The following is a 27,920-nucleotide window of genomic DNA, read 5'->3' as shown; positions in this document are numbered from 1 at the left end:
ATGTCTAACTATGGGCTTGGGTCCCATACTATCTCGGAATTTTCCGCCCATACTTCTGGTTCTCGCGCATGTACATCGCTGCCAAACAAGTCTTACGATGCACATGAATACCAAAATACCCATTCATCATCACCGACGTCAGGGTGACCGTAGAGTCATGATTTGTAGTTGGATTAGACAATAAGATTCTCGAGGTATATATTTCATATGAAAGGTTACGACCCACCATCAACAACCAAGCAGCATTATCGCTCAGACTATGGTCATCGGCAGTCTAAAGCTGAGCAGTCTGGTTCTGGAGCTCGGTCGAGATGGAGAGGTAAGTGCCGCGATCGGTGATGGTGTACTCGTCCAGCAGGATGGCAGCAGCGCCTGGATTGGGTACGCGATGTACTGGTGGTGCCGTATTATTTTCCATCTTCTGTATCAAATGCAGCTAGATGTTTGAGTACCGTGTCCGACTCACTAACTACTAAACCTAAGCTAGCTTTAAGTCATATGGGCGCGTACTGAATGTGAAAAGACCGCGAAGAGCAGAGATTTCATAACCATAGGGCGTCGGACACCTAGTGCTAATAAACACCTAGGAAAGTAGTTACCACAGACAATCCTTGGGATCTCTGTAGCTCGCAGGGTCTGCAGTGTGATGGCAATGTAAAAGTCCAAGTTCAGTCATGGATTTTATGAATTCACTTAATTTGATTCCAGTTTAGGGCGCGCATATACATGTGTCTTGATCCTGCCACGAGTTCAAACCAATCAAAAGACATCGGCTCGTCTTCTCACTCTTTTTCAGTTGACATTGCGACTACTTACCGCTCCATCGGAGCCACACCCTTGGGCACATACGGCTCCTCAAGATAATGAATCTCCTCAGGGGTCAGCTTGACCTGCAGACTGGCAACGGCCTCATCGATGCGTGGAATGCTCCCCAGTCCCACGATCGGACACTCGTTCTGGTGGCTGAGCGACCAGGCCAGGGAAACCTGCGCCATGCTAACTCCCTTCTTGCGCGCGAGCTCCTCCACCCGGTCGACAATAGCCTTATCCGACTCAGTTTCACGGCTACGCACAAGTGCCTTGAGGGAGCCGTCGGTGTTCTCGCGGACGGTCGAGCGAGATCCCCACGGTCGCGCCAGTACGCCACGAGCCATCGGCGACCAGGGAATAAGTCCGACACCGCTGTCAAGGCAGTACGGGATCATTTCGCGCTCTTCTTCGCGGGCGATAAGGTTGTGATAGTTCTGCATCGAGATGAACTGGTGCCAGCCATTGCGGGCGGCAATGTTCTGCAGGGTCTGGAACTCCCAAGCCGCCATCTACATGCGTGTCATATTAGTACCTCGTGAACGAATGACCTCAACATAGCATCGCGCAGTATATCACCTACCGAGCTGGCGCCAATGTAGCGCACTTTGCCGCTCTCAACTACGTCGTTCAGCGCCTTCATAATCTCCTCGCGGGGGGTTTCCCGGTCTAGACGGTGAATCTGCAGCACATCGATATAGGTGCCTAAGCGCTGGACACTGGCATCCACGGCATCGAAAATATGCTTGCGAGAAAGACCGACGCGGTTAACAAATTCGCCGTCATTGTGTGCCGACGCAGAGATCGCGGGAAAGTTGCCCTCGTCGTTTACGCCGTAGAAGCACTTGGTCAGGATGACCACGCGGTTGCGCGGGATGTTGTACTTCTTCAGGGCCTTGCCGACCACTTCCTCTGAGCGGCCGTGGGAGTAGATATCGGCCTGTCGAGCTCTGGTCAGAAGTGGCTCTTGCAGGGTTTTGTCGTAGCACCTACAGTGTCCCAGGTGTTGATGCCGCGCTTATAGGCGTGCTCGATCAGCGGTAGGGATTCCTCCTCGTCCAAGACCCAATCCTGCCATTGACGGCTGCCATAGGACATGGCGCCAAGGACAATTTTGGAGATTTTCAGGCCGGAGTTTCCGAGCCTGTGTGACGACAGTGATCAGCATAGTCTCTCACTATGTGCTTGCCACAAGGTGCCGGGTCCATACCGGGTGTATTCCATTTGGCCAGACATGATGGCAAAATTGGCGATGATGCAAAGGTGAAAACTTTCTGCACCGCGAGTAAGTCAATGAATCTAGCTTTTTTAAGGGTGTGCACGTTAGTTAACTACAGCGGCAGATAGCTGGCCATGACGTCAAAACGGGGAGGAGGGAGCAACAAGTAACTCACCGTGTTGCACCACAATACTGACAATTAAGCGGGTTAAAAGACCATAAAGATCAACGCAGCTAATAGCTGGAAATAAGGATCCCAGGAGCAAAACTTGGCCGAAGACTGTCCTGCATGCAGTATTAATAATCATACTCGTACTCGGTGAAGTCCAGTGGGCTGCGATATGCCGAAACTGACAAGCGAACAGTCACTTAGCCGAATACCCGGCAAGCTTTTCAGGTTTACAGCACTGAAAGTCCTCCAAGGTTAGCAGTTGGCTGTGAAGATCGGAGTCACATCTACCTTCGTGTTCTATTGCACTGGACTGCATCGTCGTGTAAAGCGCGGCGGAGCACTGCTTAGTAATGTCTCAACCAGCTTTGCGACCTACGAGCTATAATCGAGGTAAGTGGAGATGATCAATCATAACTAGTTGCGTAATGGCTCTGCAGGCGCTTCGTCCGACCGAAGCAAGAATGCCACCCGTACGCCGTTGATCCCACAGAACGAGTGAATATAGACAAAAGAAACAGGCATGGAGCTACCCAAACAGGAAATAATGAAGCCATCCAACCCTCGCAAACCGACAGACCCCACAGATCCTGCTGTTCCTCCATATATCCTGCCAGCCCTCAGCTCGGCTACATCCCCTCCCCGGTATCAATTAATCGCGATTGGCCAGCGAGCGTGCTCGTTATTGTGTTTTAGCTGTTATCGGCGTTGGTCTCTCGGTGCTTTAGTTAGGGGTATCCTTTTCCGCGCGTTACGACAGCCTGCAGCGTAGGCTCGCCACGGGATTACCATAGGTGGTCCCGGTCTCCCTCAAGGCTGCAACCTTAGTCTTCCCCGTACCAGGTCACCTCGCCGACACTCATCCATCGCGATCGCGAGTGCTCGACTAGTGGGCATAGCCCGCCCCCAGGGGGGGACCCAACTATCTCTGGCGTCAGCATTGTGGAACTGATGGTTCCAAAGTGGGGACGAAGCTGACAGCCTCGGACTATTCTTTAGGCTGCATCGAGGTTATTTAGGACGCTCATTGATCGACATGCAGCCTCGTCAACTAAGCACTTGAAGATGTCCTAAATTTTGGGACGTGCAGTAGTTGCAGTGTCGATCGAAACCCAAGAGGAGACTATCGCCTTCTAGGGAAAACCGCCCGAAAAAATGCGGGACATCTCGGTTCTTCATTTCTATGACTAAATGTGCTGTAGATTCTTAGAGCAGAATATGTACGCATTCATGTCCATATCTAAAACTATAACGAGATACATTGTGCTATAGATAAGAATCGGCTTCTGCTCACTCCTTCCCGATGGGTACGACGTGATTAGCCCCCCCCCGGAATTTAGATCTTACTTGATAAAGCCAACGGGCTGGCAGATGCGTCGGACTTGTCGCTGACTAGTTCCTGTATAGCAGCTGGATGGACCCACGGGAATTGGTCCGGCACGAACCCATCCATCGTCACCCCATTACCAAAGCTTGCGTACTTGTCGCTTGGGATTTCGTATTCCAGGTCAAAGTCTTCCCAGCGCACAATCGTGGTTGCGGCATAGTAGTGGAGCACAGTACCGGGCCACGGCACAATGACTTTGCCATTGTCATTCTTGTCTGCGTATCAGAGCGTCAGATGGTGCATAATGTCTTGCAAGAATGGAGCGATGCACCTACACCATGAATTGCATGATCCAGACCATACCATATGGGGCATTCTTGATTGCACCCATTGGTTAAACTCTTTCTGCGCCTGATCTCTCACAGCGACTGAGCGTAAATTATCAATCTGCAGCCGGGAAAGAACCCGCGCCATGTAGTTCCCTGCGCGTTCAATGCCGGGGACTGCCGACCCATTGACGGGACAGATGGGAGGGTTGAAGACTGTCAAGTAAAATAATAAGTTTCACTGTAGTATGAGGCAGTGAGACTCGAATGCGTACTGACCGAAAAAGTTGGGGAACCCTGCAACCATCGCAGCCATGTAGCTTTCGCAAGGCCCATCCCGATCCCAATCGCTGGAGAGTGACCGGTTGTCACGACCGATTACCGGGAATCGAGGCTGATACGGCTCGAATCCAGTGGCATAGACAATAATGTCACACTCAATATGTTTACCGGATGAGGTGACCAGACCATCCTCGGTGACTTCAGAGATAGAGTCCTTCACATACTCCGCATTTGGTTTCTGCAGCGCGTCCAAGTAATGACCACCAGGGGTAAATCGACGACAACCAGCTTCAAACTCTGGCAAGAGCGCATCCAGAAGATCTTGGTTTGTGATTTTGGACTGCATGAAGGATTTGGACAGCGATGTAAAACCGGCTTGTGATTTGGTTCCCTTCCAGAGACCTGGAAAGCCCGCGGCCAACTTCTTCTCCAGTGCGATGCGGAACTTGTAATACTCTGAAGAGCTGCTGCGTAGAGTCTCAATTTGCTGCTCTGAATCTGCAAGAAGGTCAACGACGTTTCCTGGAAATGTATCATAGCGCACTTACATTGGCGCTGGATCGCCCCATCCTCGGAAAATACGTGTGGCACAATCCATGTTGGGCCCCTTGCCACGTTGATGATTGTTGAAGCGACTGTGATTCGTGTCAATATGACGGAGCTCGTTACCATAGCGCCGAGGGCATTTCCTACCTGGCTGCAGGGCAGCAGTGCATTGCACCGCACTGGCACCATTTCCAACCACGGCCACCCTCTTGCCCTGGATGTCAATGTCGGTAGGCCAATTTGCAGTATGAACCTGCTGTCCATGGAATTTCTCGCGACCTGGGATTTTGGGAATCTTATAGTTATTCAGTCGACCCACAGCATAGACAAACACATCGGCGTGAATAACTCGCTCTTCCCGCGTCAGGGCATTGCGGATGGTGATCTCCCACTTCGACGACGTCTCGATCCAGAATGCAGAAACACACTCCACATTGAACGACATGAAGCGCCGGAAATTGTGTTTGTCGACCACATCTTCGAGATACTGGCGAATCTCAGGGGCTGGGGGATATAGGGAGGACCAGGAGGGATTGGGTGCCCAGCTGAACTGGTAGGTATGGGATGGGACGTCGCAAGTGCATCTATTCATCTCACAGTACGTTAGTGACAGCCCGGTGTTTCCTTTTCCAGCTCCATGTAGGTGCCCCTTACCCAGGATACCGGTTCTCGTACCAAGTTCCTCCCAAGGAAGGATTCCGGTCGTAGATTTCCAAGTTGACGTTGCTCAACGACGTGGTTGCATCACGGGCGAATTGGATTCCGGAGATGCTAAGACCATTAGCAGGGAAGAGGAATGCTCGACAGGGAGGTCAACCTACCCTGCACCAATGACGACAATCTGCAGCGAGCGGGGCACAAAAGCGCTGGGTTGGAGGTCTGGGAAGTCCATGGTTATGCTATTGGAGATTGCAGTAGTTCAGTAGTTGCAGTAGCGTTCAAGAGACGCGCTTGGGAAAAGAAGAGGAATGTGGAAAATGGTGGGCGCTTAAATCATCATGCAACCTGCATGCATGACGGTCTGAGACTCATATCGTATCTTAGATTGCTTGCATATCGTCTGCATCTGCTAGCTGTAGCTGATAACGTGCATTCTGCCATTCCCAGCAGCTCGTGCAAGGCTCGCCGTGCTAGTGCTTGTCGATCGATGGGTCAATCCTGCCCCCACTACTTTGTAGTTAGCGTTGAATGGAAGCTGTACGCATGAGGGGGTTCATTTTTGGGCAGTGTGTTTCAAGTGTTCACGAGGATCATCTTTCGCTCTGATGAATTACGTTGAGCTCCCACGGGTGTATGCACGACTGGAGACTCGGTGGTCGTCAAGCTCTGGTAATTCAACTCGGCCATCCATGGACACTAGACTTCGGGCGATATCTCAGCCGCTAGGGATTGTCGCGCCGCCTCGAAGATGCTAAAATACGCCATTTTGCCGTGGCCTAGCTATAGCTTGCCAATGGGGGCGACTACGAGCGAATGGAGACTATCGAAGTGTATATAGCTGTGATTCTGGGCAGTTCGGACATTGATCTGCACGTGGGTCGTTGGCCGGCCCTTAACTAACCAACCTAGTTATATTGCTGGCGGGGCTTCTAGCTCGAGCTAGATATCCCGTTTATCTGCGAAAGTGACGCGGCGCTAGTATAGCCCAGTCGCTCATTTCCTGATCTCGTAGAATTGAGACGCGATAAGACCCGAACGAGGGGATACAGCGCGGCCCCAAGGAATCCTTCTACACCTATTGACAGGCTGCATAGTGGCCCGGGGGCTGACAAGCGTGCTACATCATGCATACCGCGAGGACTTGGTCGTTGACTCTAGAGATGCGTGCCGCGACTAAATCCACATCCCTACGTCTCGTCCAATAACAATGGACCATGGCGCGTATTCCCCTGCAGGATTTACATGTGGCTTTGTCGAAATGCAACCAACCGTCTTGCCCCTCAATCCTGCTCAACGGCGAATGTTGACCCTTGACGAAATGCTACTCGGTACCTCTCCGCAGCACAGCCGCGACCTCGGCCTCTCTGAGGACCCCGTGGTGCATGAGAATCGGTAATCTACGTGGTGTCGCTTTGCTGGAGACCACACGCGGCCTAGACCGAATGGAGTATAGCGAGCATCGTCGATTCGGAGAGACTTCCTCCGGATCACTTCATCGCTGCTCAGTTGAGTCAAGATGAAACGCTGCACGTTTGTGACCGGCAACCCTAACAAGGTCATTGAGGTCAATGCCATACTGGGTGACGCCATTGCCGTACAGCCTCTGGCATTGGACATTCCCGAGATCCAGGGCACGCTGGAGGAGATCGCTCGCGACAAGTGTCGACGTGCCGCTCAAATCGTAATTGACGTTTGGTCTGAATTCCCCGGCTCATACATTGGACTAACCTGGATACGGAGTAGATCGATGGACCGGTGATTGTGGAAGATTCGGCACTGGAGTTCCATGCCATGAATGGCCTTCCAGGCCCGTACATGTATGTCGGTGATCGATGAATGCGTAGGTGGCACGCATGCTGATTCTACTTGCGACAAACAGTAAATATTTCCTCGAGTCATTGGGGAATGATGGGCTCAACAAGCTTCTTCAGCCGTACGCCGATAAGAGCGCCGAGGCCGTTTGCACGTTTGCCTTTTCAGCGGCACCGACTATGGAACCCTTGGTCTTTCAGGGGAGGTTAAAGGTCTGGGATGGGCTTCGGACCCTAGTGTCTCTTCGTGAACCAGGATACTGATTGTCCGTCCAGGGGAAGATAGTTCCTGCTCGGGGACCGCCCGTCTTTGGTGCGTCTTGTCGAAGAAGCCCCCGAGAAGAAACACCAGCTGATTGGCAACAGGCTGGGAGCCCATCTTTGAGCACGAAGGAGAAACACTCGCCGAGATGGCGCATGAGAAAAAGGTGGAAACGCCGTGCTCGCTCTTCGTGGTTTAGGAGACTGACATCGTCTAGAACAAGCTATCCCATCGATATCAGGCTCTGGTCAGATTCCAAGAATGGTTGGAACGGGGCGACAATCGATCCATTTATCTGAGAGACCAGCGATAGCGTGATACCCTCCAGTAGATTGCAGAGATTGAATCGAGTTCCTTTATATGTCAAGATTTGCCAAGTCGACTCGCATGACTCGCGTCGGGGACGCTTGGCTCTATTGAAGCCTGTGAACAAATTGATCAACAACGACCAGTTCTGCGATAATTGCATTGTATATTTTTATCTACCACGGAACAGGACCCTCTGTATTGCTAAAACTACCAGTAGGCCCATCCTTTCCCAGCGTTGCCAGACGCACGGCGTTGACGATTCCGCTCTGTGGAGAGTCCGTCCCTCGATAGCCATTGAAACCAGTGGCACAAAACCCCGGGCAACTGGCATTCACCTTCCAGCCTTCCTTGCTATACGCCGCAGCATAATGGGCAACAATCATGTTAAGCGCTGCCTTGCTGCTCCGGTACCCTGGCAGCTGGAAAGCCGCGTACTGCGCCTCCGGGTTCACGCGATTGGCAATGGATCCCAGCCCAGTCGACATAAACACCACACGCGGGTGGTCTGACTTCTTGAGGAGCGGGACAAAGGCCTCCGTCACGAGGTATGGGCCGATGGCATTGACGTCGAAGCAAGCGCGCATGGTCTCTTGGAGTCCGGTTCCCGGGGGCATCTTGCCCTCTAACGTGGCACCGGCGTTGTTGACGAGCACGTCTAGTCGGCCGAATGTCGACTCCACTCTTGTTGCAGCTGCTGCGATGGATTCTTCGTTGGTTACATCGATGTCGATGGTCTCAACTGACAAGCCCTCGTCTTGCAGTGTCTTGGCGGCTTCCTCGCCTTTCGTTGCGTTGCGGGCGCCCATGAGGATGTGATAGCCGGCATAATCCGCAGCCAGGCGTCGGGAGAGTTCATATCCAAGGCCCTGGTTGGCACCGGTCACCAGTACGATTGTTTTTCCCGTTGCACTCATGATGGCTCGTTCTAGTGGGGTAGTTGATAGGTATAGCTGTGAATGGCTCGGGATAGGTGAAAATGGTTTGAAGGAGAGGCAGAGACCCAAACTTGCGAATCAACAGAATCCAGGCTTTTAGTACCATTGTTGTGCCCCACGACGTGGCGCTGGGCTTAACGGAGTTAACGAGGCATGGTCTTTCGGATTTAGTTACTGGATGTATTCCGGAGTTAACAGTAATATCATGAGCAGAGCACCAACAGTCCACGATGCGTTTATCTATGGATAATGCATAAAATTGTACATAATGGCTATGTATATTACACAAAGCAGCTAAAAAAAAAAGGAAATAAGCGCATTCCTGCACAGGGCAAGTCGAATTGCAACCTGGAAATCCCTCTGTCGATATCTGGCATTTCTGTGGCACCTCGCGAACTGTTTTATATCCTTGTCTCGTGTGTTTCATGCATAGTCTGGCCAGAGTGGCTGGTCTAGTGAGACCTCAGAAACTGATGTGGTGATATTCCATAGTGTACCATCAGGATTGCCCAGGTGCCTACCATCTTATTAAAAGTGGGGTGGACTTTCAAGCTTTTTTCCGCCCCCAGGCTGCATGATTATTTTTAATTAAATATCCGCAGTATGCTATCGGAGCGGCGGGTTTGAATCAAACAATCCGGAGTGGTGCCATAGCCCGTCCAAACCAGCGTCAAACCCCACAGACCAGGAGGCATCAATGAAAGGCCATTGGAACATGTCCGTCTCAAAGTCCTGGTGGCTGCCTCCCACGTCAACGTGTTCTCTGGGAAAAGGCGCGGCCTCGCCTGGGGGACCGGGAGATGACACCGGATGGGAGCTGTGCATATCGCGTGGTTCCGATGTAGGTCTCTGCGGCGCGTGCACCTCTCGATGTGGACGGGAGCGAATATCGCCATATTCATCCAAAGTGCCTGCTAGGGCAAACCGTCTGGGGCTGTGCATGCCCGAGTCCGTGTGGGTCTGGGTGCTCTTCACCGTTTCGTAGAAACGATTTGCTTCTTGCACTGTTCGCCACTGTAGATCCTGTCAGTGCCTAGAGGATGGATCATTATTAACAGGAATAACACTCACCCAGCCTCGACCAACCGGCCACAGTTGACTGAGTTTCTCTAGGTATGCCAGGTTTCTGCTCTTTTCTTCCTCTGCACGTTCGAGTCCGCCGGGATAGCGCATCGGCGCAATGGTCCCGTACATGTTGATGTGCGCAGCAACGAAGACACTAAAGCCCGAGTAGGGGGTTATCACAGGGGCTTCGGATGCTTCCAGCGCTGACAGAACTCCGCCAATTTGCTGTGCTGCCTCGAAAAGTTGCTGGATTGTGGCTGGTGCGTGCCGAGTATCGTCATTGGTATCATGGAACACATCAGAGTGAGGCCTGAGATTTGAGAGAAATCGATCACGGTGCAGAAATAGAACGCTGTTGTCAAAAGGTCAGATTTTCTCTCGAAGGAACGGATGCCATGACATAAGGCACCACGATGAATTAGACTATACCTCATGAAATAGATCAAGTTGATGTACGCGAATAACTCGCCGTACCCAAGTGCCACGTGTGCCTGTGCACTCGTGGCCGGGTACCGGACGGTCATGTCTTGAAGTGATCTCCACTCGTCCAGTTCGTCCTTGAGCCTTTGCCAGGTCTGATGGAGAGGCGAGGGGGTGGCGTCCTCCAAGTTCATGGATCCTAGAGCACGTCGATGCTCGTTAGCAAACCTCAGTATTCTGACGAAAACGTCAAAGCCCCGAGTCACAATCGTCAGCCCGTGTTCAATGGTGAGATTATTGGCTAGCGAGCATTGCTTATTCATGTCGGCAGGCATTAGTCTTTTTTCGGGCAGGTGATTGAATGTAAAGTCTCGATCGCTGATAGGAAGCGGCACAGATATGTGTGAGAAGGAGAGGGCGAAATGCTGACGAGCCCCAGAGCTCAATTCGCAGTCCTGCGCAAAGCAACACCAGTAAGTGCGGACCAGCTGCTCGTACTGGATTTGAGAGGCATGGAATTCTTGAGGACTGTGCTCCATGCTGTCATCTGCCATTTTCAGCAACGACTGGATCATGTACGTTGCCATTCCTGAAAACTTCAACAAGTGGTTCGCGCCAGAGGGAAACGTATTGCGCGCTTGTAACACATACCACTGTACATCCAGGCCTGGTACGGTCTGCAGGTTCCCCACTCATAAAAGGATATCATCACAAGTGACTGAGCGAGGTACAGAGATGGTGCCTCCATGGCACGCCGTGCCAGGTGCTTCCGTGCGTAGTTTGCATAAATTTCCTCATCTTCGAGTTCATCGCCACTCATGAAACGCACGCACAGGGAGAGAAGAGATGCAATAAAGACTGCATCGACTGAGGAGAGATTGGCAGATACGTCTGAGATCAGGGAAGGATAATGGAGGAAATTGGTGATGGGAAACTTCTTTCGGTAAGTCTCCACGGCGCTGATCACAATAGATCGCGGCAAAGACGCTATTGGACTCTCGAGATCGTCCGGGATATTTTGTGAGGCTCCTCTCGTACGAATTCGATCATTCCCTACCGCCTGAGATGAATCAGATGTCGCTCGCCGTTTCCGAGGAGCCCCAGACCTAGCGGTGGTTCTTGGTCTGGGGTTCGACGCTCGCGTGTCTGTCAAGGCGCAACCTTCAGACTTATGGTTCTGACAGCGCCGACAGGGTGGCCTTCCCTCATGCACGCATTTGACCTTAGCGCGACTGATTAGATCGGTCAGCTCTTGGGACTCTTGGGGCTGTTCTCCCGAGACATACCGACAAGCATCACATGATATTGACAGCCTCATTTGGTTGGCTGGGATTTATGGGAAGGGATAGAACATTTGTCATACGGGCCTCATGGAGTAATCATACCATCCCAGTCGAAACAAATGAAGCTGCGACGCGCGGAAATGTCAATTTCCGCGGGAAATGCGGAAGATGAAGATAAGAAGCGTCGGGAAAAGCCCGAAAGTTCAGGTGTCGCTCCTTCCTAATCGGGCTTGACAGGGTCAGGTGATGGCCTCTATCTGTACAACAAAGAAGCCCAAGTAAACACCCGACAGGAGTTGCCTGTTCAAGGTTAGTTCTAGTAACTCGAGCTTTTTCTGGGCTTCTTCTTACCATGCGAATATAGATCCTTTATCTATAAAGCACAGAAAACCCCAGTTTTCCCTTGTGGACTTATGAAACGGTAGTAAACAGCGTGGCGGTCGATAAATCGCATTATACACTTACTAGCCAACGCAAGTATAGAGTCAGATTGCGAGGAACTTTCCAGGGAGGACAAAAAATTCTCTCCAAGTAACAAAGGTTTGGGATTGTTGATTCATCACAACAGTTCTGTTTCAATTAATGTCTATTAGTATATTCTAGGATCTATATGCATCGTAATCAATGAGTAGCGAGCGCATGGTTGGCCACCGTCCACTGTCGCACCCACGCATTGAACTTGTCGACCTGTAACTCGTCCGTCGCCCACGATGTCACAATCCGCACCACAATCTGCCCATCGTCCAGTTCTTCCCACGTGTAGAAACGGAACCTATCCCGAAGCCATTGCACCAGTTGCCGAGGAAGAATGACAAATACCTGGTTTGTCTCCGTCTCTGCGGCTAGTTTATATCCCAGATCCTCAAAACTGGCAGAGATCCTTAGTGCCATCGCATTAGCGTGGGAGGCCAAGGCAAAGAACAAGTCCTCCCGGAATAACTCCATAAATTGCACCCCGATAATCCGCCCTTTGGCCAGTAGTGCACCGTGCTGTTTGAGGTAGAACGCAAAGCCTTCGGCGAGAGCTTTCTTGACCACTATACCCTCTCCCATCAGCGCGCCGGCTTTAGTCCCTCCGATCCAGAAGATATCGGTCAGGTCGAAGATATCTCGAAGATTCATGTCATTCTTCCTGGAACTCAGAGCTGTGCCAATCCGAGCACCGTCCATCAGAAGCAATAGGTTCAGTTCCTTGCATAGCGCAGACAGATTGCTCAATTCCCGCTTCGTGTAGACAGTCCCAGTCTCAGATGCATTAGACAGATACAGAAGCCGGGGCTTTGCCATGTGTGGGAAGAACTGATTCTGCCGAACGGCCTTTCGCAAGTTGCTGGTTGTCATTTTGCCGTCGACAGCGGGAACCAGAATCAGTTTGTGGCCGGTTGCCTCGATCGCACCGGCTTCCTTGCCGGCGATATGTCCCGAATCCAGCGTGATGACCGCCTCGTAGGGTCGCAAACAGCTGGCGATAGAGATGAGGTTTGCGGATGTTCCGCTGGGAACAAAGAAAATGTCGGCTTCGTCCTCGGCGCACTCGATCTTGCTCCGGATGAACTGCCTGGCGGCGTTGGAGTATTCGTCACCTCCGTAGGAGACTTGCTGGGTGTTGTTTGTTCGGAGAAGAGCTTCCAAGATTTGTGGATGAGCTCCTTCGCTATAATCGTCCATTAGGCTGTATGGAGGACATGCCTCGTCTTGGCACAGGCTGGATGACGGCATTATCGGCGTCGGTCCCTTGGGAATCAAGAGATGGGTATGGTTGAGAGATTAGACTCCCGAGGAAGAAAAAGAACAACAATGAATCATCGACAGTGGAAGTGAAATCCCTGGTTCTTTGAGTCACCTAAATGAAACCGTCGGGAAAGAAAAGAGTCACCCGTCGCGGGAATAAATGTCTCGGGAAAGGCGATTGGTTATTCCCGAGACCCGGGCTCCAATCTTTTGCGACGGTTCTTATCAAGGAATTCCCGCTGGCAAATCGAAAGGTCGGTTGATACAGTGGGTGCATTATTTTCAAGGTCTTTTCATCGAGAGATACGGCCCGTGCAACTAGCGACCGGAAACCCGGCGGCTACCTTTATTGGCTCTGCTCTGACGGAAACTCGGGAATCGATAGCAATGGTTGACTAGGCGTGCACAGGGTCCCTTGCTACAGCTATCTTGTAAGGTTCCCTGTAGATTGTTATCCCAACGGTCAATCGCGATAAGACATACTTCCAATGGAAAACACCTGGTGATGTACAATAGACTCCAAATTATGCAACGTAGCATTGACGAATGATTTCGTCAATAGCAAGATCACTCAGCCACTTCAGGTCTGAGGTGAGTCTCCTCAGGGAGATCCTCTTCCAATCGCACACGCTGGTAGAGCCGGACCCGCCAGCCCCGAATGAGCATGTAACTCGCGATGATGCCGGTCATGACACCTAACAGCAAGATGACGGCGAAGAATCCACCAATACTTCGGATAGTATCATAAGTATATAAGATCATCTGCGTTGCTTTGACGACCTGAGCTTCTGCGGTGTCACTTAATGACGACAAGGTGTCTTGGCCACCGGCCTTGTCGGCGGAGACATCGCCTTCTGGCTGGCTCAGCCTAGAAGGGTCCTGCGGTTTGGGCTTTGACGAGACTCCGTTCCATCCAACCTCCTTCCAATTGGGGAAGTCGGTTCGATGCACTGCGGAGGCACCCAGGACATGACCATCGTGGTGCACGGCTTCGACCGACACCCAGTCCATATAGCCGCTAGCCATAAACATGGTTTCAAAATCAATCTTCGAGACATTGCCGATGACTACAGGATCGTCGAACTGCGAAGCCTGCGCATAGAAAACCCACCAAGCCACGTCGGTTGCTCCATTCCAACTGACGTGGATCGTGGTGACCAGATTGGTCTCATCGCTGCCGTATACAGCCGATACCACAGCTGGTGGAGCCGAGGGGCGACCGGTGAACTCGAACTTGTAGGCGCGATAATTGGAGTAGCGAGGCGATGTGAATTCGGCCGTCATGAGGACTTTCCCGTCGGGTGAGAACTCCGAGATATAGCCACCTTTACTCCAGCAAACAAACATGTTATTATTAGGGAGTAGCTGTGAGTTACCTCGTAGTCGTGTGAGGCCACGGTCGGGGCGAATGTATCGTCGGAGAAGTCGGGCCGTCATCGGGGTTGTTCCAGTTTCGAGCTCGACAATCAAGGCGGACGAAGTTTCCTCCTCGTTGAACTCTTCATCGGACGCGTTGTCCAGGAGCGAGATGATGTGGTGAGTGCCCGAGGATGCAAGGAATCTGGCATCGTGCTGTTTGGAGAAGACGAAATCCTGTGCGAAGTCACTGGTCCCTTGTCCTGCGAGACGCCACATGATGCGTCTGTCTTTTCCAGACACCAAGTAGAGTGTGTTTGTGAACCGCATGGAAATCAGATAGTCACCGTTGGCGTTTTTGTCGACAGAGTTGATGTGGACATAGTCCCAGCCCGGGTCTCCCTCCACCTTGGAGTTTGGATGGTAATGAACGGTCTCCTGGAGTGGCACTTCGAGGAATGAGTTCCAGTCATAGAGAATTTCTGCGGTGTTGATATCCAATTCAGCGAATCCACCATATTCAAGCCAGGTTTTCTCCCTAGGACGGCCGAATGCCTCCAGCGAAATCTCTTTGGACAAATAGTTCGTCACCAGGGCCGTGTTCCCGAGGACGTTGAATTCATGAATGTCGAACACTCCGAGGTCTTTCCGAAGGGGGATTTTGTGGAGGACGTCGTAGTCATTTTTCAAAATGTATCCGTACCCGCGCTCACTGCCATCGTGTGTATACTGTAGGATCAACGAGAGGTGTGATTCATTGCTGATCGTGTTGACGACTTTGAAATCGAAGACGTTGCGGTTGTCAAACATAGGCGATCCGGTCCAGACAAGACGCTGATCCCCCGTTGTGTCAGTTACCACAGACGGAAGGGAGATTGGCAACAAGACATACCCCATCCTGGTCGTAGATATGCGGACCCGTCTGGTATTGCTCGTAGAGGCTGTTCGGTTGATCTGGGTCCATGTGCAAATACGGCGCGACAAACCAATACCCAGGGCTCACCCGATCGCGATGTTCATAGTGAACGTTGAATCTCACGGCTCGGGCGTCTGGCATCTGGTAACCAGAGGCTGCGTCAGTCAACCAGATCCACCGTTGGTCTATGGAATGCGGTTAGCCACTTACAGTCACAAAGGACATCAGATCATCATCAGAGTGCCATGCCGCCGCATTGTGCGCGAGCAGCAACAGCAGGCTGGACCAGATCATGGCGGGTTGAAGGAGTGACACGATTAAGTGAAAGGAGAAGCCATGGAGAGGTAAAAATGCAAGGTTGGAACCAGGACCTGCGGAATGACAGGGGTTGCAGATCGCAGATCATCGCCCGTCCCTTTTTAAAGTGCAGCGCCGTGACTCCTGGCAAGGATCGCAGCTGTATACCGGACATCTCTTAGGTTGGATTACCAATAATGGCGGTCGGCATTCATTTCTCGACGGCTTTGATGACGCGTGTTCAGGGGATTCTCAATTCACCCCGTGTTATGGACGTGGGAAATAAGGATAATCTCACCGAAGACATGGGAAATGCAGTATAATCACAGACTGGTGCAATGCGATCATATAGTTCGTATAGTTCGTATAGGTCAGATTAGGATGGAGTTTGGGGGCGACTGGTTAACGTTCGCGCAATGATCGCCGTCTCCACTTGAAACATCAAAGTGAAATATGCAACCATTAATATGACCCATCGATAGGATAGATCATGTCTTGGAGCTGTCGTCGATCTACAGGAGATCGGTATGAGCTCATGTACGTGGAATAGCTTCGGTGTGCATTTGGATGCATCCAGTGCCTGTCAGGGGGTTGGAGAGAGGCAATCGGACTGTTGATGATGTATATGTATGTATGTACATAGTGAGGTTCTGGACTCGGCGGACATGTTCCAGCTCTTTTTGACTTCATTGACATGCTTCAAACTGCCTGCACCGTCTCTTTCATTCCAATCAACCCCCCTCACTCTCCACCTGCTCCAGAACATCGTCCGTGATCCCCTCGACAATCATGAATGATTTAATCGCCTTTACCGTCTTGCTGGTTTGTAGCCACGCGGACTGCTTATAGAAAATGCCGTAGCATTTCGATGCATCCTCCGAGTCGGTGCTTATGAGGGGCAAATAGTCCCCCTTGTCCTTGCAACTGTCGTTGTTGTAGAGCCAGAGTGTGTAATTGCCGCCACTCTCTGGAGGGCTGGCAAAATATTGAACGGACAGCGCACCCTCCTTGGTGCTAGTGTCGACATCGTAACAGTTGTCCTTGCCCCATCCTGTACCCCAGTCGTCTCCCACAGAGAAGGCACTGTGGTCGCAGTTTTCGTCGGCGTAGGTATACACACCCCAACGTCCGTTATCTGCGAGCGCGGACACGGCGAGAGCGAGAAGGGCCGCGATGCCCGAGCGCATCTTGAGGAATCAAACAGAAGTTGAACGAGAAAGAAAGTTAATGGAGATTGAGAAAGAGGTGGTAGATTGGTGATGAAGTGGACGTTCAGCTGCGATACCAGGCATTTATATCTGTTCGATTTCACTACAGTAGAAAATTCTTCGGCACTAGTAGCCAATGCTTCTGGCTTGCCTGCGATCCTAGCCTCGCCCATGAGTTGACTATCGTGGAAGATTAGGTGTAGTGTTTGGGTAGTCACTGCCGTCGAGGCGTAGCAAGTTTCTACGCTATACTAGTCTGGCGCAAAATTGTCGAGCCTTGCGGACTCTCTACGGTCTTTGGTATGATCCTGTTCCCCTTCATTCAGAGCCGGGCATAGATAAGTGCCCACGCCGCCAATCGCAGTGGATCTTTCACCAACGGCGAGCTCCGTATTGGGGAATGAAGTGAGTACTAAATCTTGCGGAAGGATAAAAAACCAAAAATCCTTTCGCCCGGCTGGGCCAGTCAAGAATAGGCATCCTACTGGTTTTTACTACCATACCACTGAACCTAGGCCAAATTTAGCGATAGGAAATAGTCTTATCCAAAGAGACAAGCTTTTTCTAGAATTTCTATGGGACATCAAATTACTTTCGGCAGAGGCGATCTTTGTTGAGATTAGTGGTGATAAAGACTGTTGCCCAACGCCCCGAAGCCCGCGACGTCATTTTGGGGACATTTGATGCTATATTAGACAGTTTCGGACGAAATCAAATATAACATGTATATGGCAGTGGGGGTCTTGCCTGATATATTTGATGGCTTATTAGAACCCGATCAAGTGCCGAGATAAGGCTGAATACGGCAGAAACCAAAGAAAAGAAAGGAGAAATATACTCATGACGAAGAAGGAGGTCTCAGAACCCACAGCGTCTATAGTACTCGGGCGTCGCTGACTGGTATTTTTGCTTAATTGACTGTCAGACTGGCTTACCCAGGTATCCATAGCGGATTCTTCTATTTGTTAGCCTCATTATCCACTTATCCTCTTCCACATAAACCAATCAGCATCTAGATACATATCTATCAATTCATCTATGTACCGAAACTACCCCTATTTCTCGCTTTCTATTCTACATCGAGCGACTCCATCTGTTCCGATCAGTGTCCAGTTCTAATTTTACGGGTCCCCCTCTGCTGCTTCTTGCACGCATAACCAATAGCAGACCAAATATAGCTATCCGAGTTACAGATATTCCAGCATGACCAGCTATTGGCCAGCCGAAAAACACATTCACGTCCATAAGCTGTTGCTGACTCTTTGCCATCGCCACTGCCAATGGTAGGTCGAGCTTGAGGTCGAGTATCCAGCATGACACTGATCCAATTGCTTTTGTATTTTCTTTTCAATATCATATAGTGAGATAGACCTGGGTTGAAACAATGAGTTGTGCCTGACTTCTCCACGACAAGCATTCTAAGAAACTCTGCGAGCAGTGCGTTGATACTCTCACTGTGTTGCCACCTTATTTTGATCGTTCATTCTCCAAAGAGTCCACAGATGTATTTATCTAAACATATATCTACATGAGTAGCTGTACGGTGAGAGGTAGCTGGCGAGAAAGAGTGCTGAGCACTTCTGCCTGATATAGTTGCCGCCAAAGTTCCTCGAGACCCCTATAAAAACCCAACAAGAGTCCGACTCAATTGATCCTTGCTGCTTCTTTGAAGTCAAACCACCCGACTTCTCAACCAAGAACTGCGCCGCCGTCGACGCATCACTTCCGTATGACACATGTGCCAGAACGTTGGCACCGTTCTCGCAGACCGGATCGCCGGTAGCGCAGAACTCCTTGATATGGCTGCTAGCGAGATCTCCGACCGACATCGCCTTGAACGGATCGCCAAAGAGCACAGCAGTGGCTATTTGGTCGGCTTTGAGGCCATTGACCGCGTCGTGGACCACCATGGAGCCGTGGGAGTATCCGCCAAGCACGACCTTGGTGTCGGGACATTGCTGGATGGCCCTGCTTCGCGAGATTGGCGATTATGGAGTCGCCATTGGCACCGAGCGCGACGTTTCTCGGATTGAATTTGTTAGACGAAATTGTGTTCAAGATGACCAATGCGCAGGACGGGTTATTCTTCCGCAGTGGCTGCATAGTTTACTCCCTGCACGAGGACCTTGTTACCAGTCAAAGACTTTAGCTTCGAGCGACGGGTGGTCCAACAACGGTTCCCATGCTGCCGAGCTCGTCACTTCCGCGTGCGAAGATAAAGGTCAGCGGCTGGCAGGCTACCTTGTCCGTCACATCTTTGGCCGTCGTGCCAGACGCCTGTCGCTTAGCCTTGGGTCCCAGCTCACTCAGTCCACTAGATGCCCCCCAGGCTGGAAAAATCACTTAAATTGGACGCTGGGGCCGCTTGGCAGACTCAAGCCCCGGTGGAAGAGGAGCTGGATAGATCGGAGACCAAGGCAGAGAATCCCGGGAAGAGAGACGCCAGGGCACCCAGGCCACTGCTCGAGATCGATCCATAATCTCCAAGCTGACGGATTGAATGGTCTTGGTGGGTGCCGCCAGGGCAGACCCGATAAGACAAAGAGCGACAGTGGATTTCATGATGCCCGAAGGAGAATTAGGAAGGGAAGAAGGAAAGACCAGCTCTGCTGTTCAAGACGGTAGAGAAACGAGGGAACTGACTGAAGGAGTATGGGATAGAGGAGCCCAGCTTCCGGAGGAAAGATGTATGCTTTTATACGTCCAAGCCTGCAATCCATTCTCAGATGGCCGAGGTTCAGCCTTTGCTCTTGGGCAAGGGTAAACCTCGGACGATCCATCTATCTAAAAGATCCACAAGGCTGTTGAGAATAGGTTTTCGGTTTCATTTTGGGACATCTCTGTTTCATCTTGGAACAACTGTTTGTCATTGCTGCCCCCATTATCCTAGCAGAGGTTTAACAGAAACCAGGTTTTCCAACGTAGCCAGGCCATTTTGATTCCATTTCGACTTTGAATCAGACTTGGTGGTCGAGAGAAAGGCACAGCATGCACAAGCGCGATGGGAAACCAGAGTTTGCCATGAATGTCTCGACAGAGTAGCTCAGGTCGGCTCCGACCCCGGGGAAGTCGGGACCCTGAAGATCGTAAATCAATGCAGGAACGCGTTCACATAGAGAGAACAGTAGGAAGTTCAGATCACTCAAAAAACCAGATGGGCTTCACTCCTTCGGGAAGTTCGGCCCCAAATGGAGATCTGCACAGGCGTGATTGGTTAGTGGTTTTCACCTCACAGACCAGCGATGGCAAGCTCGTTTTGTCGGACTATGTGAGTGGAATCCCATAGAATGTTGCATCGTTCGGTTGAGCCGTGAGGAGTGCGCAACTAGATGAGTTGGTGGCGAACGTGACTTTATATTCCTGAACTAGGTAGCACCAACTGATGCATCCCCTGGCTGCGTAGATATTGCCAGGTAATTAATATACGTTCCTTATATCTACTTTGTAGAGGATGATCTGCGATGATCCCTTGGGAAGGAAATTAGTCGAAAGGCTCACTTTCTTAGTGGATTAAAAAGCGTGCTGGAAAAGGTTGATTTCCTTGAAGATTTGTTGAATTCGATTACGATCTAATCCTATCGAGTGCCAAACGGGATGATAGACACTGAGAAAGGAAGGAAAAGGAGAATCTACGCGCGAAAACTGAAGAAACAGGCAGACAATACAGAGACGGAGTGCACTGGGAGAAAGAGGACAGGGAAAAGAGAACTGAGAAGCGACGCTATCTACACTTAGCACAGGGGGCTAACCAGCTACTAAGGCATCGCTATTAGATTTAACAAATTCGTTGTCAATATCTTTTAGTTTCTTGATATAATATCTCGGTTTGGATAATAGGTTTTGTGAGTCGACTATCCAAACTGAATTGAACACTTCCAATGGTGCTATCGGTAGAATATCAACTACCAAGCCGGCTGTATTATTGATATGTTCAGAAAGAAGAGCGAGTACACATAGACTCCTGTCCTTCATGGGCCTTTCTATATCTCTATACAGGAGATTGTCAACATTGGAGGATAGGAGAATCTGTCAACTTGGACTTCTTGTTGGCGATAGGGCGAATTAGTACGTGGCACTGAGAGTTGACTGAACTCCACACATTGAGCGATATATTGAGATTGTGAATCACGGATAATGTAGGACTTTCCTCACTTGCTGTTGTGAATCGAGCCCCGAACTTCTTCTGCATGCATTTCACCTTCCCATCTCTTCTTCTCATCTCTCTACCGTTCCCCATTCTTACTTTCATTTTCATCTCCCTGATCTATTACTTCCGTCGGGTTCCAGGAAGATCAAAACAATGCCCAAGAAGGGAAAGAAGTCGTCTCGTGCATCTCGAGTGTCCCCCACGACGCGTCGTCGAGACAGCGCCGTGAGAATGGAAGAAAGTCAATCTGAGCCCCAACAGTGGGCTCCATCTACCCCAATCACCATGGTGGCAGCACCATTGGTTGCTTCTCAGGGGACACCCTGCACACGCGCAATGAGAAGGATTGAAGCGTACGGTCTGCCTCAGGACGTGGAGATGGTTCAGCTGTTCCTGAGTGGCTTGCTTGAGCTGCTCCCAGAAGACGGACAGGTCTTCGTTGCGAACGGAATCTGCGCTGCTCGCACAGACGAGCAGATCTACTCATTCTATCAGCATCTCTATACCCACCTCTGTCTGGCAAGTGAGTTTAGATGGACCAAGGTTAGCCATACTGACAGCCCTAACCATTGCACTCGATAGTCCGAACAGCAAACATCAAGCAGGCGTTCGAAGATGCTGGCGCGGAAGGTCGACTCCAGTTATTCAAGGAGACCTGCTTCAGCCGTGACAACCATCGTTGCGTTGTAAGCCTGGCTATAGACGAAGCTCTCTGGGTTGACCAAGGTTCCTGTCCGCACGTTGATCACGCTCGTCTCGAGGCAACCCACATCATCCCGTATGGATATGGGACCTTTGCATCAGCGGTATGATACATTTCCATTGTTCAACCTCGCTTCAAAACACTTACTCAAGAAACTCTCCAGGCTGACCGTCTCAACTCTGAAACGCACTGGAGTTACCTTCAACACTGCTTCCCAGACACTCTGGATGTCCTGGGCGCTGCAACCATTGACAGTGCGCGAAACGGAATCACCTTGCACAGGGTCATCCGCGAGCAATTCGAGCGGTTTGAGTGTGCCTTCAAGCCAGACGTAAGTGCCCAACGGTCGTCCCAGGCTGAATCTCTACGCGGCTACTAATTACCTGCGTAGCCCACCTTGCCGCATACCTACGAATTCATCACCTTCCCTCGCTTCGCGCAGAATACTAAAGATCTTCTTCCGATCCTGCCAACGCGAATCACCCTCCGACCGGGCCCTACGTTTGACGAGGCGTATCTCCCGGATCCGGCTCTCTTCAACTGCCATTACCGACTTGCCACGTTCTTCCATCTGTATGGGATCGGCATCTCGGTGGATTCGCATCTGGAGCTCTGGAAGAGGACTCTGAGAGCCTTTGCTGGACATTCTTTGGATGCCCGGGGCAGAGACGATATCGAAGAGGTGTTCAGCCATGCACCATGGGGCACGGTTCCTGAATGAAGAGACTAGGAAAGGTTTCTTCCTCGTTGATCTGACTGAGGTAGTGATATGCTCATGCTTATCTATGGAGCTTAATGTTGTATTTCTTAATGTGAATCAGCTCCCGTTTAATGCCCGATCAGCTCCACAGATCCTATTTCTTTGCGTATGATTGTCTATGCAGAACCAGGAAATTCGTCGATTACTGCCATTTACCACTGCTTGACATTGATATCAGCTATCTTTGTAGACATGTATCCCGAGATCCAACTCTGGTACATTTAGTCAGTTTACTTGTTGCTCTGCCGGAGGCTCAGGACTGTTTCCACATGTTCGAAGCGCAGGGTGGCCTCTTGTGACCAAGCCAGCAAGCTAGCAGTCTTGAGCAAGTTCTTGATTTGCCGTCCGTTCAACTCCACAGAGGCCAGGTTGTCTAGCTGTGCATCGGTAAATGGCTCTGCACTCGTGGAGCGGCCGATGAACTGGAGCCAGACATGGCGTCTGGATGCGAAATCGAGGTTCTTGTAGGTCAGCGAGACATGGATTCGCGACTCGAAGGCCGGGTCGATATGTTCCGCTCGGTTGGTGGTGAGGAACAAAATGCCCTGCAGTGGGTGTTAGCGATGACCTACGATAGCTCTGGAAGGGTCGAGTCTCACCTCGTAGTACTCCAGCATCCGCAAGAAAATCGACACCAGCTCATTCCGATGGAGGTCTGTCGACGTTCGCGTTTCCATGAACACATCGGCCTCGTCGAGCAGGAGAACTGCTCCCCACTTGGGGATCATCCGCAAGATTTCTTTCAGGCTGTCTTCCACCTTTTCGGCGTCCGTGCCTAAGTCACCGGCACTCATGGCGTATAACGGGACGTGCATCACCTCGGCGACACTTTCTGCGGTTAGGGTCTTTCCGACGCCAGGAGGGCCGGCCAGTTGCATGATGATTCCACGGCCCTTGCCCTGCACGACGTCGTCGAAGCCGTCAACCTGCTTCGACTGGGCCTTGGCAAAGGCCAGGATAAGATCCTTGAGGTTCTTCTGCTCCTCCGGAAGGACTAGGGAATCGAAGGCCTGCGAGTCCCACACGATCTCCTTGGAACAATCAAGGGAGAACTGGAGCCACTCCCTGTCCTTGAGGGAGTAGCCGTAGACCATTGAAGAGGTGATCATCTGCAGGTCATCATCGAGCTCATCGGGTATGTCGTCTTCGCCGTAGACACGCACCGTCTCACTGGGATGGAAGGTGTTGAAAGCATCGGTGTCAATGATGATGCGGCTCTTGACGTGGTACTTGACCTCATAATCTTCACGGAAACCAATCGCAATGCCCTCATACTGCTTGTAGCGATATCCCTTGTGGTTCTCCCAATGCCGTCCCTGTGCCACCAAGGTCTCGCGTACAGCCTCTTTGTCGGCATGGAACTTCAACGGGAAGGCGGGAAGTGAGGTGATGGCCTCAGTTCCAATGAATGGAGGCACTCTGAACTGGGTGTCTCGGAATCCAAAATCTGTGCCATCGTAGTCGATATACTTGACACCAAGGTTCCATTGTTTGGTTCGGCAGTCAATCGTGGCTGAGCGGAACGTATAGCCACGAGTTCGTCCCCCAACGGCGCTGACCACCACGTCTCCCGGCTCGAAGATGGTCCAAATGAGTGGATATGTGATCACCCCATTGCGGACCAAGTCGTTCTTGCGGGCTAGTGTGTCCTGGAGCTCCTCCTCCAGAATCTTGTAGAGCAGCTCCGCGTGCTCCTTGGTGGTGGCGTCGGTCTCTTCCTCGCGAGCCTGTAGGAAGTTCTCCCATCGGTGCACGAAAGGTCGAAACGGGCTCGTAAACTCGAGTCGCTCCAGGGTGGGCGTGATGCCGGGATAGCCCGCCAGGACCTTCCCGATGAATTGTCGGAGAGGCTCACTCTGGATCACGATGGAATGCATTTCGAGACTCCTGCGTCCATCGTAGCATTTTGCGTTGCGCACAATCAGGGCATACTGTGCGGACTCTGCATCTTCAGCCGGGGCGACCAGGCTCTCGGGATAGTCCTTGGTCCATGATGTGTTGCCGCTTTCATCGGGCTTGGTCTGGTAGAGGTTATGCACACCGCAGATGGAACCTTGAGGCTTGTACTGGGGCTCTTCATTCTCGGATTCATCTGTTCATTTTGGGTTGGTTAGAGAAGTACCTTGTTGATCGGGACGCGGCACTTACTCGACGTGTCCTGGGTGCCGGTCGCAGGATTGTTGGTTTCTTGCAACCCAGGTCCATTGGAGTCGATCGCCATGATTTAGAAGTCGCTTTGTGATTGAATTCAAGTGGCTGAGTTGAAATGAGTCGAAGGGTGAGGCGGGCAATGGAAGTTCCAACCTTGAAAGGTTTTCCAGGTGGGAGAGAAGTGAAGATTCGAACAGTAGAAAGGGAGTTTTTGACCAGCAGACAGCGTCCATATAAATATCCCCGTCTGTATGGTTGCCTAGCCGGGTGTGAGCAATTGAAGACGCAGAGACTACAGATCGTCAATCCATCGCTCAGTATTCGCCCCACCGGCTGTCAGCCTCAGAGCCTTGTGAGTCACGCCACGGTGGTCCAAATCGAGTGTCCGACAGATCCAGCCTTGTCGATGCGGTGTCACTACTGATTCTCATTGGTGTATCCGTAAATCCTTGTTGGGTGAATCATGGGTTGTCTCCGCAGCTAGGGCAGGGGTGCAGTACTTGTATGACGCGAGTGTGAGAAAGATTGGCCATAGCTGCGATAACTTGCTAGCTTTCATCATCATCGTCGCTTCTGGTCGAACCGAAAGAAAAAAAAAAGAGTCAATTCGATGTCCACTAACCCAAGTGGCCGTCGAACGCGAAACAGCTAAATATAACCTACATGTCCCTGTATGCACACTCAACATAATATACGCCGGGTAGGGCTTTCCTGTCCGGGAAATGGAAGCACCAGGGCCGCTGGATACACGACGAGCTAGATGTCCAGCGATTTTTGAACTCCGGTCTGCATAGTCTGATATTTGGCCACTTGAGTTGTTGCGGAGCGGAGGGAAGCTGTTGTATGATGAAAAAATAGGTCATACCGCATACTTCATTAGGCGCTAAGGCATCAATAGCCTTTTCTCGCTACTAGTCAGTTGTAGTGTGCTAGATACACACTACAATAGATGAAAACGACTCAGACTGATTGCGGTGTGTTGATTCTCAAGTGCACTCAATCTGTTGAACGACAAAAGGGATTACATTTGGGATGGGCTCCTGGCCAGTTCTTGCCGGGCGTTTTACTCGCCCGTTGGACCCTACAGGAGGTTTCGCAGCCTAGCCTATATAAAGCTAGCATGGCAGCTGCGCGGATCACATCTACGCTGTGAGCATCGCAGCTGCAAGCATGGAAGCTGAGTGTGCCCCATCTATAAGCAGTGACCATAGTGCCTTTACCCAATATTAACTATATCCAGCCATCCGGGGGCCGACTTTAGCCCCTTGCCACGGAATTGAAGCAGATCCCGTCATTCGAGTAGGCGTAACTAGTTAACTAAATATTTAGTTAACTAGCCATAATAACTAATCAAGATAATGTCTGACTACTATATATAAAGGACATTTCTCCGTGTCATTCTACCTGGGCAGTTCTTCAAGCTCTGCAACCCAGTTCCATTGAAAACTTCAATCCTCGTCCAGTTACCACATCCCTTATCATCTACACTTCTCTCAAATTCCGCCTGCCACGATGCGTCTCATCACCGTCCTCGGAGAGTATTTTAACGGAACTTCTTTTATGTACCGAGGAGGGTTTTGAATACTGCCCATGTAATTAGTTCTGTGGCATACAAAAACTAAAATGCCAGATATATGCATTCATCTTGCCGTGTATGAACTCGAATTGTATAACTCCCAAAGACCATACTCGCTGCTGCACCATGCGAGCGCCCTGCACCACATACGCCACCAAAATCTCCGATCCTTCCCAGTTGGAGCGAGAAATCTCTAATCCCCCGTGTTGAAGGCAACCAGTCGGGCCTTCAGCTGTTCCTCTGTCTCATCGGTGTCCAATTCACGCAGCACACCCGAACCGATGTCGTAAATCAATCCGTGGACCTGGAGTCCACGCTCCTGGATCGCGTTGAGCACCACACCCTTCTGCTTGACCACGTTCAGGCCCTCCCGCACATTGAGCTCAACTAGCTTCAGCGCCGCCTCGTCGGGCGACAAGGATTGCAGCATTGCGAGGTTGCGTTCCCGCACCTGCCGTAGGGGCAGCAGCCACGGGTCCAGGATTCCAAGTTGCTTGTTCCCCATGGCAGCGGCGACGCCGCCACAGGAGGTGTGGCCGCAGACCACGACGTGCTTGACGCGCAGGTGTTGTACGGCGTACTCAATAACTGCACCGGAGCTCAGGTCACCGGGGTGGAGGATGTTTGCGATGTTGCGGTGCACAAAGACATCGCCAGGACCCAGACCCAGGAGGGTAGTCTCAGGGCAGCGGGAGTCCGAGCATCCCAGCCACAGAATCTGGGGCTGCTGGCCGGTTGCGAGGGTGGGGAAGAGGTCGGGTTGTTCGCGTGCCGTCTGCGCAGCCCATTCCTTGTTCAAGGCCAAACCTGCGGTATACCGATCTGAAGAAGCGGTGTTAGTGGGAGCGGCATTTGTGCTAGCGCCGGTATTTTTGTGGTCCGCGCAGGCCAGAGGGCCGGAAGTCGAGAAATGAGAGCAGCGAGACGCGGAAGGGCCGACGGGGAAAAGGCAACGAGCCACGCCAGAGGAAGCACCCTCTGATGGCCGGAAACCCACGACATTGGGCATCACCCTGGCGGAGTGCGCGACCAAGCCAGGTCGCACGGCCAATCGTGCGACACCCATGACGAACAGTGGGGGGAACAGGTGTTCGGGCTAAGACCAATGACAGGGAGGGGATGGCGACCACAGCCAAAGAAAAATAATGCGAGGAAACGAGATGGCAACAATGGCACAGTGACAGCGACTCCCGCGGGCCTCAGATGAAGGGTGTGCGCCACGAAGTGTCCGAAGACCGCAGGAGTCATAAAATGTTGGGGAAGAAGGAAATCGCGGAGGGAAAACGCCAAGAAAGTGCAGAAACTGGAGCAGCGCACGTACCGTCAGCCATGATGAGAGAACACACGATTGGGAGAATGGCGGACGAGAAAGCGAGAGGAGAGCAGAATATCTAGGATGTCAACTTGATCATGAGGTAGTCATAAGGTGATAAGGCGAGGCCCGGGAGTCTGTGGCTGGAGGGGCGACTCTTCCGAGGAATGGGAAGATCGGCAGCTCCGGTGAGCATCTTGCATTCAACTATCCACAACGTACGTCGCTCACTGCGTCTGATCACCGCTATCTATACAAATTGCATTGCTCATTGCTTATTTCATGTACACATGCTCTTTTTTTCTAATCAAGGCCAGGGATTCTCGGATGACGGGAAAAGAA

General features: G+C 51.4%; 12 protein-coding genes across 12 annotated transcripts; 2 read left to right on the top strand and 10 right to left on the bottom strand.

Moving 5' to 3' along the window:
* Nucleotides 1-812: 812 nt before the first annotated feature.
* Nucleotides 813-2,043, bottom strand: N7459_001513 (aldo/keto reductase; the record flags this gene model as incomplete). The annotated part of the gene is made up of 4 exons (XM_056940698.1): nt 813-1,319; nt 1,391-1,747; nt 1,801-1,951; nt 2,018-2,043. The coding sequence occupies 4 exons, from the start codon at nt 2,041-2,043 to the stop codon at nt 813-815; spliced, it is 1,041 nt and encodes a 346-aa protein (XP_056804978.1).
* A 1,488-nt stretch (nt 2,044-3,531) lies between these two features.
* N7459_001512 (flavin-containing monooxygenase) lies at nt 3,532-5,568 on the bottom strand (the record flags this gene model as incomplete). Its single annotated transcript, XM_056940697.1, has 7 exons — nt 3,532-3,797; nt 3,858-4,064; nt 4,128-4,628; nt 4,679-4,765; nt 4,824-5,260; nt 5,331-5,447; nt 5,498-5,568. 7 exons carry the CDS (start codon nt 5,566-5,568, stop codon nt 3,532-3,534), a joined length of 1,686 nt encoding a protein of 561 aa, XP_056804977.1.
* A 1,284-nt stretch (nt 5,569-6,852) lies between these two features.
* N7459_001511 (non-canonical purine NTP pyrophosphatase) lies at nt 6,853-7,608 on the top strand (the record flags this gene model as incomplete). Its single annotated transcript, XM_056940696.1, has 5 exons — nt 6,853-7,017; nt 7,080-7,153; nt 7,216-7,360; nt 7,424-7,460; nt 7,514-7,608. 5 exons carry the CDS (start codon nt 6,853-6,855, stop codon nt 7,606-7,608), a joined length of 516 nt encoding a protein of 171 aa, XP_056804976.1.
* Nucleotides 7,609-7,891: 283 nt separating this feature from the next.
* N7459_001510 (SDR family oxidoreductase) lies at nt 7,892-8,632 on the bottom strand (the record flags this gene model as incomplete). The annotated part of the gene is made up of 1 exon (XM_056940695.1): nt 7,892-8,632. The coding sequence occupies one exon, from the start codon at nt 8,630-8,632 to the stop codon at nt 7,892-7,894; it is 741 nt and encodes a 246-aa protein (XP_056804975.1).
* A 627-nt stretch (nt 8,633-9,259) lies between these two features.
* N7459_001509 (transcription factor domain-containing protein) lies at nt 9,260-11,456 on the bottom strand (the record flags this gene model as incomplete). The annotated part of the gene is made up of 5 exons (XM_056940694.1): nt 9,260-9,667; nt 9,725-10,070; nt 10,148-10,727; nt 10,790-11,370; nt 11,425-11,456. 5 exons carry the CDS (start codon nt 11,454-11,456, stop codon nt 9,260-9,262), a joined length of 1,947 nt encoding a protein of 648 aa, XP_056804974.1.
* Nucleotides 11,457-12,042: 586 nt separating this feature from the next.
* Nucleotides 12,043-13,140, bottom strand: N7459_001508 (threonine aldolase family protein; the record flags this gene model as incomplete). The annotated part of the gene is made up of 1 exon (XM_056940693.1): nt 12,043-13,140. One exon carries the CDS (start codon nt 13,138-13,140, stop codon nt 12,043-12,045), a length of 1,098 nt encoding a protein of 365 aa, XP_056804973.1.
* A 579-nt stretch (nt 13,141-13,719) lies between these two features.
* N7459_001507 (uncharacterized protein) lies at nt 13,720-15,718 on the bottom strand (the record flags this gene model as incomplete). Its single annotated transcript, XM_056940692.1, has 3 exons — nt 13,720-15,342; nt 15,401-15,565; nt 15,635-15,718. 3 exons carry the CDS (start codon nt 15,716-15,718, stop codon nt 13,720-13,722), a joined length of 1,872 nt encoding a protein of 623 aa, XP_056804972.1.
* A 734-nt stretch (nt 15,719-16,452) lies between these two features.
* On the bottom strand, nt 16,453-16,908 carry N7459_001506 (uncharacterized protein; the record flags this gene model as incomplete). Its single annotated transcript, XM_056940691.1, has 1 exon — nt 16,453-16,908. One exon carries the CDS (start codon nt 16,906-16,908, stop codon nt 16,453-16,455), a length of 456 nt encoding a protein of 151 aa, XP_056804971.1.
* Nucleotides 16,909-18,608: 1,700 nt separating this feature from the next.
* N7459_001505 (uncharacterized protein) lies at nt 18,609-19,491 on the bottom strand (the record flags this gene model as incomplete). The annotated part of the gene is made up of 3 exons (XM_056940690.1): nt 18,609-18,887; nt 19,090-19,259; nt 19,284-19,491. Coding segments are annotated over 3 exons (657 nt in total), but the record flags the coding sequence as incomplete, so codon positions are not given.
* Nucleotides 19,492-21,361: 1,870 nt separating this feature from the next.
* N7459_001504 (HNH endonuclease signature motif containing protein) lies at nt 21,362-22,500 on the top strand (the record flags this gene model as incomplete). Its single annotated transcript, XM_056940689.1, has 4 exons — nt 21,362-21,599; nt 21,659-21,882; nt 21,943-22,110; nt 22,171-22,500. The coding sequence occupies 4 exons, from the start codon at nt 21,362-21,364 to the stop codon at nt 22,498-22,500; spliced, it is 960 nt and encodes a 319-aa protein (XP_056804969.1).
* A 269-nt stretch (nt 22,501-22,769) lies between these two features.
* N7459_001503 (ATP-binding protein) lies at nt 22,770-24,760 on the bottom strand (the record flags this gene model as incomplete). Its single annotated transcript, XM_056940688.1, has 3 exons — nt 22,770-23,084; nt 23,139-24,631; nt 24,688-24,760. 3 exons carry the CDS (start codon nt 24,758-24,760, stop codon nt 22,770-22,772), a joined length of 1,881 nt encoding a protein of 626 aa, XP_056804968.1.
* A 1,699-nt stretch (nt 24,761-26,459) lies between these two features.
* On the bottom strand, nt 26,460-27,332 carry N7459_001502 (carbonic anhydrase; the record flags this gene model as incomplete). Its single annotated transcript, XM_056940687.1, has 1 exon — nt 26,460-27,332. One exon carries the CDS (start codon nt 27,330-27,332, stop codon nt 26,460-26,462), a length of 873 nt encoding a protein of 290 aa, XP_056804967.1.
* Nucleotides 27,333-27,920: the final 588 nt, after the last annotated feature.

This window comes from Penicillium hispanicum, assembly GCF_028827665.1.
Source record: "Penicillium hispanicum strain IBT 35686 chromosome Unknown utg000001l_segment0_segment0, whole genome shotgun sequence".
NCBI lineage: Eukaryota > Fungi > Ascomycota > Eurotiomycetes > Eurotiales > Aspergillaceae > Penicillium > Penicillium hispanicum.
This window is presented reverse-complemented; position numbering and strand designations above follow the sequence as displayed.